Source organism: Rousettus aegyptiacus, unplaced genomic scaffold (assembly GCF_014176215.1).
Source record: "Rousettus aegyptiacus isolate mRouAeg1 unplaced genomic scaffold, mRouAeg1.p scaffold_m13_p_4, whole genome shotgun sequence".
Classification (NCBI taxonomy): domain Eukaryota; kingdom Metazoa; phylum Chordata; class Mammalia; order Chiroptera; family Pteropodidae; genus Rousettus; species Rousettus aegyptiacus.
In genome coordinates, this window is record NW_023416307.1 from 144,920,643 (window position 1) to 144,943,656 (window position 23,014).

The window sequence follows — 23,014 nt, forward strand, 5'->3', positions numbered from 1 at the left end:
TTCTCTATCACATTTTTAAATTTAATTTTACTTTCATTTATTCATTTTATATTTTACTTGTTTCATATTCTTTTATTTGTGGCTTTTGTATTTTCCTGCCTCTGAATTTTGAGAAATAGTGAAAACAAATTCTACCTCAGCTAATTATTTTAGGGCGTTTGTCTGATTTCCATAACTAAACTGGAAGTGCCTAAAAGTCAGGGATAAGGTTTGATGTCACTATTGGGCCATGGAAATGCATTAATTGACTGAAAGTCATTAATAACTATGTCTTCAGTTGACACAGTGTAAAACACTCATAGCTTGTCCTATGAATTCGGTTTCTGAACTCCATCAAGGTACATGCACATTGCAAGGCACATTGCCAGGTATACAAGGCAGAAGTCAAGGTGAGAGCACAGAGACCAACCTGTAGAGATCTGAACCAAACAGGACAGAGACAAAGACCCAAGAATTCCGAACAGCTCCTCATTGAGGAAGTGTCATTTCAGGTGGACAGATAAAGAGGAACAGGATGCTGCTGCAGATGATTGGATGACCAGGGACATGTTCTAGATCAATAAAACACACTGCAGAGAACCTTAGCCGCCAAGAGAAAGTTGTCTGTAATTTGATAGGCAAAGTGTTATTTATGAGGGAAGTCTCAGTCTTCAGACTCTGTGGTTCTGTGGGTCCCACAGAGGGCCTTAGCACTTGCGACTCCCCTGAGAGATCACGTGCATTATGGTGTGTGTTCTGGGTTATTTAGGAGAAGGGGAAAATGAGTCACTATTTGCTACTGATTCTCTAGAAAGTACTATAAAGTACATTTCTGAATTTTCACCTTCTCCAAACTTTTATTTTGAAAAATATTTAACTATATGCTTTTTTTTTTTTTAAATGAACTTTAAGAGTAAGATGTGGACATGATTCTTCACCAAGAAATGTTAACATTGATACAACAATTTTATTTAATAATACACAATTAAAATGCCCTTTATTGCTATTTTCCTCTTGATCCAGCATCTACCTCAGGATCCTGTATTGTATGCATTCGTCACAAGTCGTCTTTAATTCAGAACATTCCCCTAACCATTTTGGTCACTCCTGACTTTGATAGTTTTGAGGGCCCCAGACCAGTGGTTCTGGAGAAGTTTTCTCCACCCAGATTTATCTGATTATTTCTCAATACTGTACATGCATTTTTATGGGGAGATGGCCCATTATTTTCATTCATGACATCTCCCCCAAGCTGAAGGCCCTCTCCTCAGAAGCCAGGACTGTAGTTTCTTAAAAAGTTTTCTGTTCTTGCTTTCCTGTCTGTTTATATTCCAGCACCACTATCCTTATACCACTCCCCAAGCCCCGCCCACCCCACCCCCCACCCCCCACCCCCGCCAAAAAAAGAAAGAAAGCACCAAGACTCTGAAATGTCCCTTTCTAAAAACAGCACATTTTCCAAGTTGAGAAACTCAGCTTTCTATTCCCATTTAATTATTATGGCTTTCGTTAGCGCTAATCACCAGAAAGGGAGGGAGGAATCTGGGAGCAAGGGAAATTGGTTGCGACCCATGCAACGGTTAAAAAAAACGTTGGCCATAGGGAACCCGAATCAGGAGATGAACCAGTGGTGAGAAGCTAGTAGCCACCGCTGTCTCTGCTGGAGCCACACCTGCTGAAATATGAGGTGGGCAGCAGTCCCGAGTTGGGGATTAACCCTTCTGCATGTGGGGGCAGATCTTTGGGGGCCTCTAGCTAAGGTAGAGCTTTATGGGATTGGAGACGGGCAGGAATGGGAGGGAGTATAAAGATGGAGCCCAAGAAATCTACAGCGGTTCGTTTGCTTCCGTAGGCCATCTGGGTTTTCCTTTGCTGAGAAGGAAAAAGGAACTTTTTCATTATGATCTAAAATAGAGGTAAGTTTAGGGTGCTGCTGCATGGCTGGATTTCCACCCTTCAAAATCTCACTCGGCTTGAAAAAGGCCTTAATTAGGTCTAGTGGCCCTAACTCGACCTGCAAGGCCAGTATTCCTTTTTTTAGAGGGTGATCCTACTGAATTAAAATTCAATTAATCCGACTTTAAGGGCCAGAAAAACTATTTGTGAAAAATCATTAAACAGCACGTAAAACCCTTTGAGGAACAGTGAATACTAGGAGAGGTACAGCCCAGCTTTTGTTAAAGTACTTTGAGCCCAACGAGTTAACTTTTTTAAGGAATTTTAACAAGATAGTGGTCAAAGTGGAATTTGTTCATGTAGTTTATTTAAGGTTTTACAAGGCCCTGCAAAGAGTCCCTCCCCTGAGCCCGGACAAGAAGAGAGTTTGGTAACAACGTGCTGAGAGGTGCAACCTCGGGGGCATTTTGAAATCTGTGAGGAAACAAAACAACTGGCCCGAACCCTTCAGAAATGTCAGGGTCCTGAAAGACAAAGCAGGGCTGGAGAAGTGTCCCGGATTCAAGGGGACGACAGAGACGTGACCCCTGTAGGCAGCGTGCCACCCTGGGCTGGGTCCTGGGAAGGGGCAAACCAATGTGCCCAGAAAGGACGTTATTGGGACAACTGGTGAAATGCGAATACCATCTGGGGATTAGATAGTAGTACTGTATCAACGCTAAATTTCCTGATTTAGATAACTGTGCTCTGGCTATATGAGATAGTGTTTGTGTTCTTAGGAAACGCACGAAGAAGTGATTAGGGATGGGGGGCATCGTGTCCCCTCCCGAACAGTTGAGAAAAAACAATTTTATATATATAACATATACATAACACATATGCACATATATAATAGTATGTATATATATACTTATATATGCAGAGGGGGAGAGGGAGCCTAACGCAAATGGGGAAAGGTTAACATTTAGGGACTCTAGGCGAAGGCAATATGGGAGTTCTTTGTATTATTGTAATTTTTTTCTACATTTAAATTATTTCAAAATGCAAAGTAAACGAAAATAAAAATAAGTAAAACTAAATGAGAGCTAAAAACTTAAGAAGAGCTAAAAGCTAAACTGAAAGAGAAGGGTGGGATATAGGGAAATAAAATGTTCGCATCAGAGGACATTTGTTGATTTCCTCCTCCTAGATAATACCCTAATAAGATGGGTGCAAGCAGGGTGCACAAGAATTAGGAATCCCCCTAAGAGAGGTTTATAACCTGTCTGAGGACCTAAGGTACTTGCTTGCAACCACTGAAAACCCTCAGTCATCTATACATCCAGCATCCAGCATTAAAGAATCACTGAGGGCCATTGGTACCCAGACTAGAGTCTGTGACTTAGCCTCTGCCTCCAAGGAGCTGGCAGTTTTATAAGGGCAACAGACGTGTAAAATTACTGTAGTGTCTTGACAGGACCTGTACTAGTGGCATGGATGTGGGAGTCTGTGTCTCGGTCCAGGGAGGGAACATACCAGAAATGACTAACTTCCCAGACGGATCCCTTAAAGTAGATTTCGAAGGCTGAGTAGTTTTCCAGTAAAAGAGAGTTGTGAGCAATGGTAGAGGGACAGTCTGCCAAAGCACAGAGGTAGGAGACAGTATGCAATTGCTGAGCAATATTTCGGCAAGTTCACACTGAACAAAGGCAACAGGCTAGAGGCTGGACAGATGAGTCATTGCTGGAGGGCTTAGAGAAGGCCAGGGTCTCTGAGCTAAGATTTGAAGAGGGAGATTGCCATGGATGCATGAAAGCTATGTATTGCACACAGATGGAGGGAATGTCTGGTACAAAAGCACAGAGGTCAGGAATGAGCAAATCCCACTGCGAGGGCTGGTAAATACCCTGGAGTCCAGGAGTCTGCACAAGGTAGGGTTGTGCAAGGTGTTTGCTTCTCACCTGAGCCTGCCTGTTTTCATGTAAATCCTCAGCCTATAGTCCCATGGTCAGGGTCAACTCAGAAAAACAGAAATGACTTTACATATTTATACAGAGAGAATTTAACAGAGAGATTTAATTGGACAGGTGATAGAACCCAGAGGTCAGCTAGAGCAGGAAACTGCTGACACTCCTTGGCTGGAGGGTCAAAGAAAGAGATAATGTTCCCAGAACCCGGGGGCTGAGGTCACCTGCTGCAAGCTGAAATGGCAACGGACATGGAACCCGAGCCATGGAAGAGATGCGTCCATGGCCGAAGGCTGAAGTTGCTACTCAAGCCAGAGAAAGAAGGGAAGGAATGTCATGGCTTTTCCCTTCTTCTCACTCTTCAATCAACTGCTAGCTTCCTATTGGCCAAACCCAGCCAAACCCCGGAACCTGAGGATACAACACTGCAAGGAATAGCCTCTCTGTGATACAGAACAGAGCAGGGGAGAGCAAGGAACAATCTGAGGGCGCACAGGCCCAGAAGCAAGACTTGTCCAGGAATTGTTTTCTGTCCTATATGGAAATCGCACAGTCCTTTTGGTACCAATATCAACATAAACTCATTCAATACCCCAGCGTTCTACAGCCTCGGAAATGATACCACCATTTATTCAACTACTCAGGCCAAAACTGCACCTCCACTCCCACCTCTAGAGTTTTACCTTTCTCTCATCCAATACATCAGCAAATCTCCTGGCTCTTCCTTCCTTCCTTCCTTCCTTCCTTCCTTCCTTCCTTCCTTCCTTCCTTCCTCCCTCCCTCCCTCCCTCCCTCCCTTCCTTCTTTCCTTCCTTCCTTCCTTCCCTCTCTCTTTCTCTCTTTCTTTTCTTTCTTTCTTCTTTCAAAATATACTATAGCCAAAGCAAACCTGAGAAGAACAAAGCTAAGGGTATCATGCTCCCTGAGTACACAAACTCTATTACAAAGCTATAGTGATTAAAACAGAATGGTTATTGGCATAAAAACAGACACATAGATGAAGGGAACAGAAGAGAGAGCTTAGAAATAAACCCACATCTACATGCGCAGTAAATTTATGACAAAGGAGCCAAGAATATACAATGGGTAAAGGATAGTTTCTTGAATAAATGGTGCTGGGAAAATTGGGCAGCTACATGCAAAAGAATAAAACTGATCACTAACTTACACCATAAACAAAACTTAAGTCAAAATGAATTAGACTTAAACATAAGACTTGAAACCATAAAACCCCTAGAAGAAAACATAGGCAGTAAGCTCCTTGACATAGATCTTAGAGATGATTTTTTGATCCAATACCAAATCAAGGGTAACAAAAGCAAAAATAAACAAGTGAGACTACGTTAAACTAATAAGCTGAAGCACAGCAAAGGAAACCATCAAGAAAATGAAAAGGCAATGCACCGAATAGGAGAAAATATTTACAAATCATACATCTGATCAGGGAATAATATCCAAAATGTATAAAGAACTCATATAACTCAATAGCAAAAATAATAATAATAATAATTTGATTAAAAATGGGCAGAAGATCTGAATAGACATCTTTCCAAAGAAGACAGACAAAGACAAACAGATGGCCAACAGATACAGGATGATGCAAATCAAAACTACAATGAGATAATACCTTCCACCTGTTAGATTGGCTATTTTCAAAAATATGAGAAATAACAATGCTGGCAATGTTGTGGAGAAAGGGGAAGACTCGTGCCCTGTTGGTGGGAAATAAATTGGTATAACCCTACAGAAAACAGTATGAAGTTACCTCAAAAAGGTAAAAATAGAGCTACCATATGACCCAGCAAACCCACTCCTGGATATTTATCTGAAGAAAACAAAAACACTTAATCAAAAAGATATACGCACCCGCCATATTCATTGCAGCATTATTTACAATATGCAAGATATGGAAACAATGTAAGTGTCCATTGCTGGATGCAAGGATGTGTGTGTGTGTGTGTATACATCAACATAAACTCATTTATATATACACATACACACACACACATATCACACACACACACACACACACACACACACACACACACTCGATAGAGTACTATTAAGCCATAAGAAAGAATGTACTCTTGCCATTTGCGACAGGGATAGACCTTGAGGGTTTTATGCTAAGTGAAATAAATCAAACAGAGAAAGACAAACACTGTATGATCTCTCTTATATGTGAAATCTAAAAAAAAAACAAATAAACCTAAGCTCATAGATACAGAGAACAGATTGGTAGTTGGAAGAGGCAAGTGGGAGAAGAGAAATAGGCAAACTGGTTTTGTTTGTTTAAATAAACTGAAGTAATAATTTTGAAAAAACAAAACTATATTGTACTTTGTAAATTTGAAGAGGCACGTTTCCCCCCATATGTTAGTGTTTCTGGGATTGAGGGCGCAGAACGTTAAACTGGTCGAGGAGTTTTATAGTGGTGGGTAATAACGGCCTATGCTACAGTTATCCTTGAGGCTTCACCAAACACTCCCCAACTTGGTTGCATGAAACCACCCCATTTTACTATCCTCACAACTTATATGAGTCTGGAATTCAGCAGAGATACCATGACCATCTATTCTCTACACAGCGGCCAAAGCGATCCTTCTAAATCATAAATCAGATCACATGACTCCCTTGACCTAAACCCTGTACTAGCTTCTCAACACCCGGAATAAAATCCGAAGTCCTAGCTTTGATTATGAGGCCCTGTATAACCAGGCCTCTGACTTCACTTCTGACCCAATTTTCTGCCTGTGCTGACACCACTATGGTTTTTCACTGCTGTTACCCTCTTCTCATTCCGGCCTTTGCCCCATGTCACCTCCCCAGAGAGGCCTTCTTTGACTTCTCCATTTAAAATAGCACCCCACCCCCAGTACTCTCGGTCGCCTAACCCTGCTTTGCTTTATAGCACTGATCGTGAGAAGCCAATACACTTCACATTCACTTATGTGTATGTATCCCTCTTCAAGGGAGGGACCGTTTTGTTCACTGCTACCTTCCCAAAGCCTGGCACATAGTAGTAAGTAGGTGCTCAACAAATATGCGATGGGTGAATCCAACTATTGCCTCACTTCCTCACTGTATTACCTGGAGTAAGTCATTCATCCAGTCGGTTGGCAGGTAAGCTAGAGGCTGGCCGTTCCTGCATGGCCTCACTCACGTACTCATTAGTTGGTCATTGGCAGTGGGGTGAAGGGGTTAACTGGGTCACAGGTCTGTCATCCTCCAGCATGTTGGCCCAGATGATCACAGAGGTTCAAGGGCAGTAAGAGGGCAAGCTTCGAATACTTTCAGGTTCCTGCTTATGTCACATTTGCTACTGTCCCATGAGCAAAAGCATATCACATGGTCATCCCAGAGGCATTGTGAGAGAGCACACAAAAAGACGGTGATGGAGGGAAACGCGAACAGCTCGGCGACCATGACTACTACAGTCTGTCCCATCAGGTGAAAATGTTAAATTTCGGGACAGAATTAACAGCTAAAGTGCAATGGGATTGGGGCGTGGCAAGGAGGAGAAATGACTTCTGACCCCAGGCGATGGAAAATCACTGGCCTTTGAGTTGGCCTTAAAGGACAGGTGGATTTAGATGGATGGAGATGGAGGCTAAGGACATTTCAGATGACATAGGATCAAAGTGTTTAGAGGTAAAAATATTGTTAGTAATAATAAGTATAACAACAACATAGATCGTGATCATTTCCTGAGCTTTACATGCACCAGACTCTGAGTTAAATGCTTTAAATGCATTATCTCATTTACTCCTAATAATCATCTAGAAAGCTAGGGTATATTTTTATCCCAATTTTATAGTAAAGGAGAACAAGGCCCAGAGACAGGTTTTTTTAGATATACCAAAAACACAATCCATAAAAGAATAAATTGATAAACTGAACTTTATCGAAATTTAACATTTCTTCAGAGGAAAGAGAATGAAAATACAAGCAACAGACTGGGAGAAAATTCTTTGCAAAGCGTGTACCTGATAAAGGATTTACATCCGAAAAATATATAAAAACTCTCAAATAATAAGAAAAAAACTCAATAAAAGAAAACAAAAACAAAAACAGAACCCTACACAAAAAAAGGCAAAAGCTTTGGACAAACGCTTCACCAAGGAAGACCTAGGATTTGCAAATAAGCACATGAAAAGACACTCAACGTCATTAGACATTAGAGACATGAACATTAAAACCACAGTGAAATATTACTGTATGTCTATTAAAATGGCTAAAATTAAAAAAATGAAATAGATCTTAAAACTTTTGATGAGGATGTGGACAAAACTGAACTCTCTCATACACTGCTGGTAGAAATATAAAATAGTGCAACCACTATTTAAAATCATTGTGTAGGTTCTTAAAAATGTAACATATGATCCAGCCATTCTATTCACAGATGTTTTTTCCAAGAGAAAAGATATACTTGTCCATACAAAGACTTGTATATGAATGTTCATAGTACCCTTATTTGAAAAAGCCGAAACTTGAAAACTATTCAAATGACCATCAATAGGTGAATGAACAAATTGTAGTGCGTCCACATAATAGAATACTGCTCAGCAATGAAAAGAAATGAATCACTGATGCTTATGACCTGGATCATCTCACAGAACTTATGCAGAATGAAAGAAGCCAGATCACCCTCCCAAAAAAGGTACAAATTGTACAAAAGAATACATGTTATATAATTCCATTTATAGAAAATGCAAACTGATTTATAGTGATAGGAAGCAGATTGGTGGTTTCCTGGGGTGGGGTTGACTGCAGGAATTATCAAGGGATCCAAGAAAACTTTTAAGGGTGATGGATACTTTCGTTCTCTTGGTTGTGGTCATGTGTTTATGGGGTATCAATATTACAAAACTCACCAAATTGAATACTTCAAATGTATATAGCTTACTTACTGCATGTAAATTATAACTCAATAAAGCTGTTTCAAAATAGAGAAAGAATAACCTTGGGGACATTAATTGGCAGAGAATATAGGGTAGGCTGGAGTGGGAGTGTCCCAATTATTTATTGCCATGTATGTAACAAAAGACCCCAAAATGTAGTGGCTTATCACAGCAACCATTTTATTATATGTCACAATTTTGTGGCTCAGGAATTCAGCCTGGCTCAACTGAGTGATGCCCATGGCACCGACCTGGTGGTATTCGGGCTGGGTCGCTCTGCATTTTCCAAGCTGGTTTCACTCACATGTCTGGCATCTTAGCGGAAATGGCTTGGAGGCTGGGCTCCAATGTCCCCCTTCCCTCTCCGTGTGGACTCAGGACTCTCTGTGTGATCTTTCCAAGAAGGGACGTAAGACGTCTTGCACGGTGATTCAATCTATCAAAGACCAAGCTGGAAGCTGCTAATTTTCTTAAAAGGTTAAGCCCAGAAATGGCATAGCATCACTTCCGCCATACTTCATTGGTCAAATTAGCCACCTGCCAGCCCAAACTCTAGGGTGGGAGTCAATAGACCCTACCTCTCAGTGAAAGGCCTGAGAGTAGGGGAGAGACTGAGTGGGAACAGCCAGGGCCAGGCAGGAAACATAATGGGTCCTAAGCAGTTGAATTTGGGAATATATGGGTGATGGGCAGGGCTGTGCAGAAGAGTAATAACAAGAGAGATTTGAGACAGAGTAGAGAGGTCTTTGGCCATCAGGTTAAGAAGTTTGAGTTAACTTTTTCAGGTAAGAGGGAGCCCTTGAAATCTGGAGCAGGTGGAATAATGAGGTTCAGGGTCAGGCTGAAACAGAGATAACTCAAATGGCATAGAGTCTTTCAGCTATTAAATCAGAGGGCATTTGGAATAAGCTTAACAATATGGACATATATGATATATATACACACATATATATGTGTACATATGTATATGTTTGATTTTCTGCTATTTTTAAGAAAAACTTTTGTAGTTTTTTGTCTCTTTATTATGAAAGACACGTTTTCTTTTAGAAAATCTAGGCTGAAAGCTTGGCTAAAAGATGGTGGGCCACAGGCAGCCACTTTGGGGTCTTGGGCTGAAAGAGAGAGGAGGGGAGACTGCAACTGTCTATGATGGTGGGAAGGAAGATGTAAATGATTGTGTGACATGGCAAGGTCCAGTGAAGGGTAATGACCAGGCAATGATGAACTTAAGTGGGCGGGCAGGCAGTTTGCAAACTAGTCTGCTCAATAAGGATAGTAAAAACAGAAAGTTAACACTTAAATGTGTGCTTGAGCACCTACATGTGATTAATACTATACATTTAGTAGCTCATTTAATTCTGATGGGCTAGGTACTTGTACCAGGCCAAGTTATATGCATGAGAAATCTGAGGCACAGAGAAGTAACATGCCAGAGATCACATAGCTAAGAGTGATGGAGCTGGGTTGTAAGCCTAGCCCAGCTCCGAACTATTTGTAATAACTACCAAAGCTGGATATTGACTTTTACCTTTCATATGTTCAAGTTTCCGTACTGTCTTCTATATAAAGATCTAGGAGACTAGAGCTTACACTGTATCATCTGACTTGTTGCTATTCTGAACTCAGGGATAAGGAAAGCATATGACACACTTGTTAATGATTCCAAGGCCAGAGTAAGGGTAGAGTCAAGAGTTTGCCCACAGTGTGGAAGTCCATCCCCCCTCAACTGACAGGATGCAAGCAATAATGAATGATTCAATGGCCATCTGTTAGGTGGGTACCCACCCATCCCCATGGTTCAAAATAGTAATCGTGATGTAATATTTGTTTAATGTTTTTAAAAAAATACTCTGGTGTTACATTTTATATTTTTAAAAATTATTTTTATTAAATTTATTGGGATGACATTGGTTAATAAAGTTATGTTTCAAATGTACAATTAATTCAATAACACAACATCTGTATATGACGTTGTGTTTAGCACCCAAAGTCAAACCTTCATTACCATACATTCGACCCCCTCTACCCTTATCTACCTCCCCTAGATTTTAAAAATTATGGGTACATCCTGAGGACGATGGTGAAAAATGCAATTTTGACATCAAAACATGCAAGCACATCAAATATTTCATTATAACATCAGATGGAAAAAACAGATGCAGTTTCTCTGCTGGAAATGTGGTCTAAGCCCCAACCCCAGATCTGAGAGAGCAGTAGGGTCATATTTAAAAACAAAATATGGTTACAGATGAATTCAAGAAAGAATGCAAATATACTGCCTACTACTTAATTTCAGGGCTAGTTTCTTTTTAAAGATGGTTATTATTAAAATACAAAGTGATTTATCTTCAGAACTTGGGGAGGTGTAAGTACTCTTTCTAATGTTAACTTGCACTGGGAAAACTGGAAGCCTGCGTGCTCCTCCCTTGCTAAGGAAGGGTGTTTATTAGCTAGGATGGCAATGAAAATTTTAATACTGGTTTATAGCAGAGGACTGTCTTTGGCCTTTCATCTGGATATGTAGCTCTTGTTCCTCTTATGGATAAGCCTTATTAGAGTCTAATTTTAATTTGTTCTTTATCACATTTAAAAAAATCATAACCATATTTCAATTTGGGTCGTTAGTTGCTTTAAAGATTTCCCTTTCCTACCTATAGTAAATTAAGTCAATGGAAATCAGGAATGTGCTAATTGAACAACTTATACTGCAGCCCTGTTTCCTGGTGAGGTTCTGTCAATTCAAAAAAAAGGAAAGAAAGGGAAGCTATTTCATGAAATCAGAACTTTCCCTACCCCCTCTTTCTCTTTTTTCTTTTCTTTTTGGCTTATTCTGAGCAATTGTCCCCAGGAAACTAACCCACAAACTGCTGTCAAGTTTGATTCCTCTTTCTGGAGTTACAGCCTTCCTGCTCCACCATGATGTCTCAGCTGACATCTCATCTCTGCTATCCACTTGCAAGATATTTTAGAGTCATAGGACCAGGACTGTTGAATTTTTCACCCCTCCTGGTCACTTTTTTTCTTTTCTTTTCTTTTGAAATAAACCTTTTTAGATGTCAGTGGGTGGGGCCAACTGAGAGGGAGACAGCAGGTCTGGCCCATCCTTTTTCTGACCCTCTGGGGCCATCTTCCTTCTGGCAATTCTCTTCCCCCATCTGTTTTCCTCTTGTTTTTGTTTGAAAAAGGGGGGTGGGGGTGGGGGAGGGATTAAAAAACAATCAAAGAAAGGAAAAAGAAACAAACCCCCCAAATACATACAACATCTCTGAGGAAGACTAGTAATGTAGAAAATTCTATAGGAGTGTGTAGAGTCACGTGAGTGTGTTTATGTTTATATGCAGGTCTTGGACTATGGAAGAAACTAAGTAACTTGTACTGGCAATAGATGGTAGTAGCAGAAGTCCTTCCTCTCTAAAGTACAGAATGTTTACTTTTTCATTGGCAAAGAAGGAGCTCTGTTTTGTTTTTCCAGTTTTATTGAGATATAACTGACATATGTTTTGGTTTTATTTGATAATAATTTTGCACTCCTTACATGGTTCAGTCAATGTTCACTGAGCTTGGATTGACTCCAGGTGTTGAGGAGAGGGCTCCTGAGGTCAGCTGAAGACTTGGGCCTTCCTAGTGGGGCTGCCAGGTTCTTCCTCCACCTGGAAGCTCTTGGCATCTCAGGACAGCACTTGAGCCCTACAATGGCTTTGTCCCTTTAGGGAGGTGTTTCTGCAGCCTGGAACTTTCAGCACATTTGTCCAGCTGAGTTGATTTAAGGCCTCCTTCCAGGTTGATCTTTCCTGAAAAAACTCCCTGAATTCTGGTGAGCAAATTCAGAGAAGCTGGGGATGTTTATACTTTTTTTTTTTTTTATCTTTTATAAGGCAGGTATGGTTATTCAGATTAGATACAAGTTATTTTTCTTCTTTTAATTGAAATATAAGTTACAGTGAAATTATGCACAGATCTTAAATGTCAGATTTACAAGTTTTGACAAATGTACAATACACACCAAAATGTTTCTACATGGGTATCTCCAAAGGTCTCATCTTCTCTCCCAGTCAATACATCCTTACCCCCAAGAGCAATTCTCCTATCTCCACTTAGTTTTGCCTGTTTTAGAATTTCCTGTAAATGGAATTACATAGTATGGACTCTTGTGTTTGGCTTCTTTTTCCTAATGTGTTTTTGAAATTCATACAGTTGGTTGTTCTCTGTACAAGTAGGACCCAAGATGTCACTAACGGTAATGATAGTGTTACGGCGGGGGCAAATGTTTCCCCCGTTGGCCTCCAGACCAGATACCCTCTAAAGCCTGGTATGGTGGCCCTCTCTGCTCTTCCAGGTAAGTCTCTTTGCAGCGTCAGGCCAGTTCCTCTCTTCCCAGAACCGCCCAGGCGGCCTGGGGCACCACCCAGATGGCCGCGGGGCCGTCACCCGGGTAGCCTCCTCTGAACAGCTGCCCTCTGCCCCCCACCCCTCATTAAAACTCAAAAGGAAACCGGCCCCTCCGGAGATCAGAATTCAGATGCGTTTAATTCCACGCATCCAACTGCACACAGCCGCGTGATGTTTTGGTGTTGATCAGACATACAGTCCTTAAGAAATTGTAACAAGAAAAAAAAAAAAAAAAAAAGGTGGGGGGTAAAGCCCAGATCTCACGGGCAGTAGATACCAGTCTCTGTTGAACCAGGATTCAGAATGAAATCTTTTATTTTTTTTCTTTTCTAAATAAACGGAAGAGTGGCTCTCTGCTCCCAGCTCCGAAGGTTTCAAAGGTCGTCACACTGAAGCCGGGGGGCGTTCATCTCCCCAGCGGCCTGGAGAAGGGAGGAGGTTGGAGGGAGGAGGGAGGGAGCACACAAAAGCAAGCCTTGCCGAGAGGGCTAATGTTTCCTGTTTGCCTGGAACCCCCTCCCCTGTGTCCCCTCCCCCAGCCCCCTCCCAGCACTCGGCGGAAGTGAGTTTGCTCCTTTGGAGATTAAAAGGATTCCGAATTCCGATCAGTCCCAATAACCAGCGTACTGAGAGGAGGAGGAGGAGGAGGAGGAGGAGGTGGAGGAGGTGGAGGAGGAGGAGGAGGAGGAGGAGGAGGAGGAGGAGGAGGAGAAGGAAGAGGCGGCAAAGCAGAGAAAGAGGGGGCTCGCGCGCGCGTGCACGCACGCAGCCCGAATTGGGGGAGTTGTGCAAAGCCCCAGGAGGCCAGGGCGCACGGCGCGAGCTAAGCCTGGTAGGCGCAGCGCGGCTGGGGCCACCCTAGTCTTGCACGGCGACTCGTTTCAGAAAAATGACGCGGGCGCGGGCCGGCGGCGTTGGCCACGCGGCTCCGGAGCTCACCACGCTGGGCCGTTGCGGGTTCCACTGATTCCAGCGCGCCCGGGAGGAGGCTCCGTCCCCGCGGCTCGAGATCGGAGGGGGGACCAAGGCGAGGGCGAAATGGCCCGATGACAAAGGAAATGTGATCCCCCTTCGCTGCCAAGGTTTCAGAGAGGACGGACGTGAGGAGGAGGAGGGGCGCGGGGCGCGCGCGGAGCTCGGATAGCATTGCACGACGGCTCGCGCGGAGCGGGCAGCGGGTACATCTAATATCTTCCTGCGGATGAATAATTCAGGACGGCCCGCGGGGACCTGCGGCCCCGTGCTGCAGCGCCGCTAAACCGGAGGCGAGGGAGCGCGCGGGAGGCGGCCAGGCCCGGCGAGGCGGGGGCACGAGGGCCCTGTGCCGCGTGGGGCGCGCGTGCGTGTTAAGCAGCGGCAGCCGCGGCCGGCCCAGGCGGGCGCGCGGGAGACTCGAGGCGCGTGGGACGCGCGTGCGTACTACACGCGTGCGGCCGCGGCCGGGCCCCCAAGAGCTGCAGCTGCCGCGGGGCCGACTGCCCTGCAGGGGAGCCAGCGCCGGCCATTCGCAAGCCCGAGCGCAGCACGCCGGGCCACCCAGAAGTCCCTGGCCGCCGCGTCATGCGGTGGGGCGGCCGGCGTCGCGCGGGGGGACACGGGCTTGGCGTCGCGCCGCTCCCGCCTTTACTAGTTTGGGGAGCCTTTCTCTCCCAAAAAGAGACTAAATTCGTTTAAAGGAAAGCAACGCACCAAATACTCGTCGAACCAAATTCTGCTTCTCCCGCCGGGCTGGGATTGCACAGCGGACTCTACTTTAGAGGACTTCCCTCGGCGAGCCAGAAGCCAAGCTCCAGCTGCTCCAGGGAGTAACCCTGACCTCCCTGCCCCCGCTCGACCCTCGCGAGTCAGGACTTGTTCCGGCGCTCCCGCTTCGGAAGGCACGCAACCCCCACGTCCTCCGGCAAGAATCTGTGTCGCCTCTGGATAGTGGCATTTAATGCCCGCAGCGTCGGGGGTGGCAGCGCGCGGGCCGGACGCGGCGAGGCCGAGCGGGCCGCGCCGCTCTGGTGCCTGCTCCTGGATTGCAGGTCTAATCGATGCATTTTTCTGACTGAGTCGGCGGCTCCCCCACCCACCTCGTCCGCGCTCTCCTCTCCTCCTCTTCCTCTCTGGTCTCCTCCCTCCTCCGGGCCTGGTTGCAAATGGCTTCGTTCTCTGAGACCGACTTCCAGATCTGCCTGCTGTGCAAGGAGATGTGCGGCTCGCCGGTGCCGCTCTCCTCCAACTCGTCTGCGTCGTCGTCGTCCTCGCAGACGTCCACGTCGTCGGGGGGCGGTGGCGGGGGCCCTGGGGCTGCGGCGCGCCGCCTGCACGTCCTGCCCTGCTTGCACGCCTTCTGCCGCCCGTGCCTCGAGGCGCATAGGGTGCCGGCTGCAGCCGGCGGCGCGCCGGGAGAGCCACTCAAGCTGCGCTGCCCTGTGTGCGACCAGAAAGTAGTGTTGGCCGAAGCGGCGGGCATGGACGCGCTGCCCTCGTCCGCTTTCCTGCTCAGCAACCTGCTCGACGCGGTGGTGGCCACCGCCGACGAGCCGCCGCCCAAGAATGGGCGTGCGGGCGCCCCAGCGGGCGCGGGCGGCCACAGCAACCACCGGCACCACGCGCACCACGCGCACCCGCGCGCGTCCGCCTCGGCGCCCGCGCTCCCACCGGCGCCTCCTACGCCCGCGCCTCCCCGCTCCGCGCCCGGCGGACCGGCTGCCTCCCCGTCCGCGCTGCTGCTGCGCCGGCCTCACGGTTGCAGCTCCTGCGACGAGGGCAACGCAGCCTCGTCGCGCTGCCTCGACTGCCAGGAGCACCTGTGCGACAACTGCGTTCGCGCGCATCAGCGCGTGCGCCTCACCAAGGACCACTACATCGAGCGCGGCCCGCCGGGTCCCGCTGCTGCCGCGGCAGCGGCGGCGGCGCAGCAGCTCGGGCTCGGGCCGTCCTTCCCCGGCCCGCCCTTCTCCATCCTCTTCCCGGAGCGCCTCGGCTTCTGCCAGCACCACGACGACGAGGTGAGCGTGTGGCGGCTTCCGAGGGGGTGGGGGCGTATGCGTGCGTCCACTCGGGAACCTCAGGAACTCACGCGGAGGGCCTCGCGACCGGGTCCCAAAGCGATTGGGGGTCGGGGAGAGGTTCTTTCCTTTCGGGCTGTTATTTTTCCTTTGGCTACATGGCGGTCTTTGCCTACAAGTAGACCATGGCCTGGGAAGTGTGTGCGCGTGTGTAGAAGACCTGGCTGTGTGCGTGCTGCGAGGGGACCCCCTAAGGGTCCCAAAACGTGGAGTGACCCTAACCTTTTCCTCAGCTAGTTTTCTCTGTGCCAAACGTGGCAACCGTTGTCTCCAATGAGGCGTGAGCTGGAGGAGTTAGATCTGTGTGTGTGTAGACTTGGCCTCCGTGTACGAGGGTTCCCCCACCCCGGTCGCGAGGTTTCAGGACGCCTCTTCGTTTTAGATTTTGACTTCAGTTCTGTTTGACAAAGGGTGCACGCTATTGTTTTAAATAAGGCACGAGATGGAAGATTGTGTATTTGTGTAGACGTGGTCGCCTTGTGTGGGCACACCAGAGGCCTCCCGACATGCCGAGCGTTTATTTTCTCATTTTTGTTTGTAAACTCGTGGATTGTTGCTTTTAAGTAGGGCGTGAGTCAGGGAAGAGATGGCTGTGTGGGTGAGTGGGTGTGGAGTGCGCTTGCTTGTGTGTGGACCTGGTTTCCACGTGCGTGCTTCGGAGGGAAAGCTGTATTTTTTTGTCGTTGGCTCCTTGGGTCATAGGGCATCTGTGGGTCTTTGAAGACCAAACCCTCGATCTTAAGCCCTTCTCTTCATGGCTCTGTTTCTCGCACTGTGTAAAAAATGTGTAAGTGGCCCCTGAACCTTCCCTTGCTTGGAATTCGGCCTCGTGGCCCCGCGGCTGCGCCTAAATGAGCGAAATTGGGGGGACCGTACATTGCTCTTGCTCAGCTTGGGAGTCCCTTGGGCCGCTCCCCACTTCCCCGGCCTCGATCCCAGCTGGAACCGGTTTCCCAGGTTGGGAGGTGTCTCCTCACCCCGCCCCCCAACCCAGGGGTTCGACTTCTCTCGAAGAAAAACTGGATCCCGCCCTACGCGGCTTGAACCCCAGGCTGCGCAGAGTCCGAGGGCTGCACTTAAGCCATTGGGATTGATTTTGCTATTTGGACTGTTGAATAAACCGTTTTTGCTTATTTTTTTCACACCATGTTGACACCTTCCACTCCCCCGAACCTATTAGAGGAAAGGGCCGAAAATTTTGAGCTGTAGGTTCTGCCGAGAGGCTCGGTAACTTGCACGATCTACCTGTAGGGCCGTGAGGTTTGGTATGTGTGCTTGCTATATAGTCTTGGTTTTGGATGTAGAGCAGGAGAACCCTAGAGGGTTCAAAAATTCTAGTGGGAGTTGCTGCCTGCGAGTCGGAGTGGGCGTGCTGGTACCGAGCCCGGCTGAGGCTTGCACAGCGCAGCCTTTTCCATTCCTAACCTGTTATTTGGGGAGGAAGGCGGAGCTATTGCCTGATGGCCTTAAGCCGGCTTCTCCTATTGGAAAAAAGTTGAAATTCTGATCTACTTTTGTGGACGCCTCACTTTAAAAAGTTTCCTTCTAGGTATGAAGCCAGGAGGCAGTTTCTCTTTTTCTTCGTTTTTAAAGCTTTGAATGGATTCATCTTTAAAGTTTTTCCACACTCATGGGTGAATGCTTCCAGTATGTTCTTTCGTCACTTATAGAAAAACGATTGAGCCAGATGCCAATCTGAATCCCAATAATGGAAAGACGGAACCAATTCACTTGAAGATTAGGGTCAGATGGGGGATGGTGGGAGTTGGGAGTGAAGGAGAGTTGGGCACCTTGAATCCGCTACAGTTTTTCCTCCTGGGAGGGGCGTTGATTGAACCCTCCCTCTCAGCAGTTGGGTTTAAATGTCAGGTTTTATTTATATTCCCAGTTAAAGATCCACATACTGTTTATTTGGGCTAAAACAGTAGATGCTCAGTGTTGCCAGACTTGTAAAAGGTTTATACTCTTTTTAAATTATCAAACCATTCCAATGGGATGGGAGAGTGTAAAGTGGGAGGTAAAGCGCCCTTCACTTACCCGGGAGTTAGATTGATGCCCTAAAAATTTACTTTATAACATATGTAAAGTTCTTTGGCAAAAGCATTAAGGTATTTGTTAAGCTAATTACTCTTTAAAAAAACATGACATTTTTTCAGTTTCGAGCAAAATCCTACTTTGCCCGTTTAGTTTTCCATTTAAAGAAAACTCGAAAATTAAGTTTTAGACCTCTTTTTCCTGGATTTAGAATACTAGAAAATTTGAGTTTAAAGATGACAAATTGGTGCTGTGACTAGAGGATTAAAGTGTTACACCAGGTAACACATAGAGAGGTCCCACCCATGGCCTAAATTCTTCCTTTCCTTCCGAAGAAGTGATCGGTAACAGTTTTAAAATATTGTTTGGTCGGAAAGCCCTGCTTTCGACTGGGAAATAGCATGAGGGCACTTTGGGAGGATGACTGTCTTCTATTTGATTGTGACAGGACTGAATACCTAAATTGAGATATTTGGCTATATGTACTATCAATTTTTTAAATGGGCTACTTTAGTGAGTTGCCTCCTGAGACAACAGCCTCCATTAAATAATTCAGGGCGCTCTTGCCTTATGGTGGCTGATGCCACCTGACCTTGGGAAGGAGGGCTGAAGCCTGGCTTTTCCAAACCCTTTTCTTTTGGGGAGGGTGCCTCCAACAGTTGGCCACTCATTCGGGGTGCGGGAGGCTTTTCTCAAGCCTCTCTGTCCCTCCTCGAAATGGCTCCTCAGGATTGACAAGGCGGTGTTTTCAGTGTTTGGTTTAAAACAAATAATAACTTTAAAACCTAAAAGAGGAAGGAGTAAGGGTTTCCAACGAAATGACAAGAATTGCTTGCTCCTACTCTCGTATCTGGCTCTTAAAAAACTAGTTTGGGTTTTTCTCTAGTTGTGTGCGTGTGGATGGTCAGTCCGAAAGGCCTGCAGGCGCCGCGGCCCGGCGAACATACAGGCCGGGAGTCCTAGGCCAGCGTCCCCAAACCCCACTGGTCAGTGCCGTTGGGTCCCGGGAGAGGCACACCGAGGCAGCCCCGCTGTGGGCCTGCGCCGCCGCCGGCCAGCCTGGAGCCCGCAGCCCGCTTCGGCTCTGAGGACGCGGCGGGACCCGTGGCCTCTCCTCACCCCGCGGACACCCGGGCAGGGTCTGCGCACGTGTGGGGGGAGAAGAGGGGTAGGAAGTCGGGCGGGACTCGAGCGCGCTGGCCCAGCCATTCCCGAGTTGCCCTTTAATGTATTATTGGCATATTGGATGGTGAGCCCTTTGCTGCCTTGGAGACAACACCGGAGCAGGGATCTTGGGGCTTCCATGGTGTGTGTTGTGTGTTAAAGGGCTGAGCGTTAGGATTCTGTAAATGGCGGGAGGCCGCGTGGGATCTGAGCGTGTTCTGGTCCTGGGGAGAGGCTCTCACTAGCAGTAGTGAGCCCGCGGGGTTGACACAGTTGCCATTTTGAGCCAGGGGCAACATTGTAGCCTGTCTCATTGCGTATGGTAGGCAATATTGTTTCCAGTTAGGCTGGCCACGGGGTGGGATTTTCCTGAGTCTCTTGGATGGAAAATGGGGTGCAGGTGTTGATACAATTTATAGTCAGTCCCTCCCTTGGGCTTAAAAATAAAAAGCTTCCTGGAAAGATAAATTCCAGAATTCCAACTAGATAAGACCCTAAATATTAAGCCATCCTCGGCTTGGGGATCTTCTTTCCCCAGAAAACCACTCTCCAAAAATCAGCCTTAACCCGCTTCGAGGAAGGCAGGTTTGCTCCCTAAAATAACTGATTGTGGAATAAATTCTTGTCTTGTATCTTATTTTGAATAAGTAATTGTGAACGAGGATTGTACCAGTGTTGGCACCAATATATGTATTTTATTGCACGTTCACAAGTGTCTAAGCTTTTTCAGGCATGAATAGGTAGTGTATGCATGTTTGTGTTAATATGCATGTGCTGTGCAAATTATAAAACCTATACCAAAAGGCTTTTTGTAAGGACAAGAGAAAAAAATGTAATTGTGCATTCTAGTATTTTCTGCAACCCATCTTCGACCCATTCTGTGGGGTTTAGGTGCATTTCTGTCTGTCTGACGCATACATCTCACCTGTTTGCCACAAAACCAAACTTATTGTAACTTAGAAATAATTGGAGATTGCTGCTTTGAATCCAGTTCAGCAGATGACTGTAGATTGAAGTCTGTTAAATAAAGAAAATGCTTAGTGAAAATGTATGGGAGATAAATGTTCATTATTGATTCTTAATTCCTTATCCTTGAATGTAATCTGTGGGCTTTTGGAAAGTCACATTTTAGCTGAGGAATGTGCCTTGTCTTCTTTTCATTAAAGTGCATAGGTTTGGATTTTATCAACATGGATCCAGGGGAAGTGGGCCTTGGCTTTTTTGGCAAGCCTTTGCTGGTGAGGTTGGCTCACAGGCTTAACACCACGCCATGTGCCGGTAATATTTGAGCCTGCAGTGTGGTATCAGCACTGTCAGAGTACACTGGTTTAGAGGTTGCATAGACTTGCTTTTGGTGTACAGACAGGGGTTTTGCTTTCAATGCTAGAATATATATTTTGAAAAAATAAAGATACTTTGGGAAGAAAACAGGCACTTTCCCCCAGACTTCAGTTCTTTATTTGATATTACTATATGTTCTTTTTGCTTCAGATGTTTTCAAGTTAAGAAATTGTACACGGACTAAAAAAACCCAAAAGTGAAGATTGAGTAAAATTTCCTTTTTCCATCACCGTTCTCCCTCCCATTTCAGATACTTATAAATTTCAGGATGCTGAAGCCAACATTAAAATGTAATTTCTTAAAACAGAAGGAACTTTTCATATATTAAATTTTGAGCATAGCTGTTAGCTTTCTGTGTTGTCATTGAAAAAACTTCACATATATATATAATGGAAGTCAGCTTTTGGGGAAGCTTTATAAGGGGAGGTGAAATGGTTAATACTTTTATTGAAGTAGTAGAAAAAGGTTTATAAGTTTCCAATTCAGTAGAAATTTTAACTTATTTGATAATTCGATAATTCTATAGCTCTAAAATTTAACTCTACAAATTGTTTCCTCTGATGCTAGCTTAAAAGTCATATGGTTTGCATGCCATTTCTCCATCCCGTTCTCACACAGGGCAAGGTTTATTTTAGATGTCCTTATATTTAGTCAACAAGGACCATTTTGAGGTTGAGCCAAATTCTACCGTGCAGGTAGTTTCAAAATAATGTTTCTTCCCCATTCCATAATACTCACGAAGAGTTAAAGGAAATGCTTGGCTCACTAAGGCTGTTTTTGCCATCTTTGTTATTTTGGAAAAGCAAGAGAACGATACCGACAAAGAATTACAGTTGCCTAAGGGAGGTGGGGGGCAAGATGCCACCAGTGGCAGACCACCCCATTCCCCCCTTCTGGACCTTTCAAGCATTGTGACTTGCAAGAGGAAGCTTGATGCATCTTTCCTCTTCAGTTGATATGACCTCATGCTCGTTCAGTACTAAATTGTTCTTGAGATTTTGTCTGTACCCACAACTGAGGTGACTGAAACCAGATTGACTTTTTTGATTGATAAGACTGACTTGTTAACAGAGAAATTGGGAGGGGTGGGTGCTGACCACTGGCAACTTACATCGAAACTATTTGACTCAATCCTTATTCCAGGGTAATTCTTTCCTTCTTCAGATGCCATCTCCAGCTTATCTCATGTTTTAAATAGCTGGTTTACAATTGGCTTTGAAGGTAGAGTGAAATGATCCCCTATTCCAGGGTCTCATCTCTCAAAACCAACTGAGATTTGGGGAGATCCAGATTTAATCTGAACACATCAGGCCAATATTTTTTGTCCTCCTTACTGTAGATTTTTTCCATCCCTCAGATAGTTCCTTGCCTGAGCATCAGCTACCACCAAGTTTGTTTGTTTGTTTGTTTGTTTTTTGGTGAATCTGTATAAAGATCCCAGTTTGATGATCAATAGGCACAGCATCCTAAGGAAAAGGTAATCTTTAGTGGTAAAGTTATTATTTTCAGTAATAGTATGGTGAAGTTGTAAATATTGGGAAGGGAAGGCTTGGTCATGAATAAGGGAATAATTCTGGATTATGACTATTTACCTAGACAGGCTCCTGCAGAATAGCACATTCTATCAACATTAATGGGATTTGAATGGAGCAGAGCAATGTACGCACAAGGGTATTACGTTGGGTCAAGGTTAGTTGTGTAGACTGAGGACATTCGAGGGCCCGCAAGGGGGCTTCGGAGCCTGAGCTGGTAAGGACCCCGCCTGGGAATGAGAGAGGAACTCCTGTGCCTTCTAAATGGGTGTCAGCCACTGTGTCCTTTAGTTGTCACTTCTGGAAAGTTTGGTCAGCCATTTCCTTCTTTCTGTCTTTAACCATTTGCAGATAAAAATGTTTTTCTTGAAATGCCAGTGAGTTTTGGGAATGTCATTCATATTCAGACTAATGGGGATAACTATCAAAATTCTACTATATTAAAAAATGCATACGCAGATTTTGCTGCCAAACAAGAATCTGATATGAGTACGTCAGCACAGGCGCTTTAAAACTGGGAATTTGGGTATAGGTGGCATCAGCGGTCACAATCACGATGTGTTTAGACCACATCTGTAAATTTGGTCTGTGCGCTCAAGCTTCTTTGAGACCAATATTATTGGGAGATATTTCTTACTATCATTTATTAGGCTTGTACTGAAAAACGCACACACAAATGTACGAATAAGTGTTGAGCAGAAAAGTGGTTATGGAAAAGAAAGCTTAATAGTAGTTGAAACAGGGTTTTGCAAAGTTTCTCATTAAAGCTTTACTTT

General features: G+C 45.3%; 1 protein-coding gene across 1 annotated transcript in view; it reads left to right on the forward strand.

The window, feature by feature from the left end:
* The first annotated feature begins 15,075 nt into the window (after positions 1-15,075).
* TRIM71 (tripartite motif containing 71) overlaps positions 15,076-23,014 on the forward strand; it is a 61,618-nt gene continuing 53,679 nt past the window's right edge. The window contains exon 1 of the mRNA XM_016140752.2: positions 15,076-16,107. Within this exon, the coding sequence (XP_015996238.1) occupies positions 15,253-16,107 (855 nt within the window). The 5' untranslated portion in view covers positions 15,076-15,252. The remainder of the gene's footprint in view (positions 16,108-23,014) is intronic.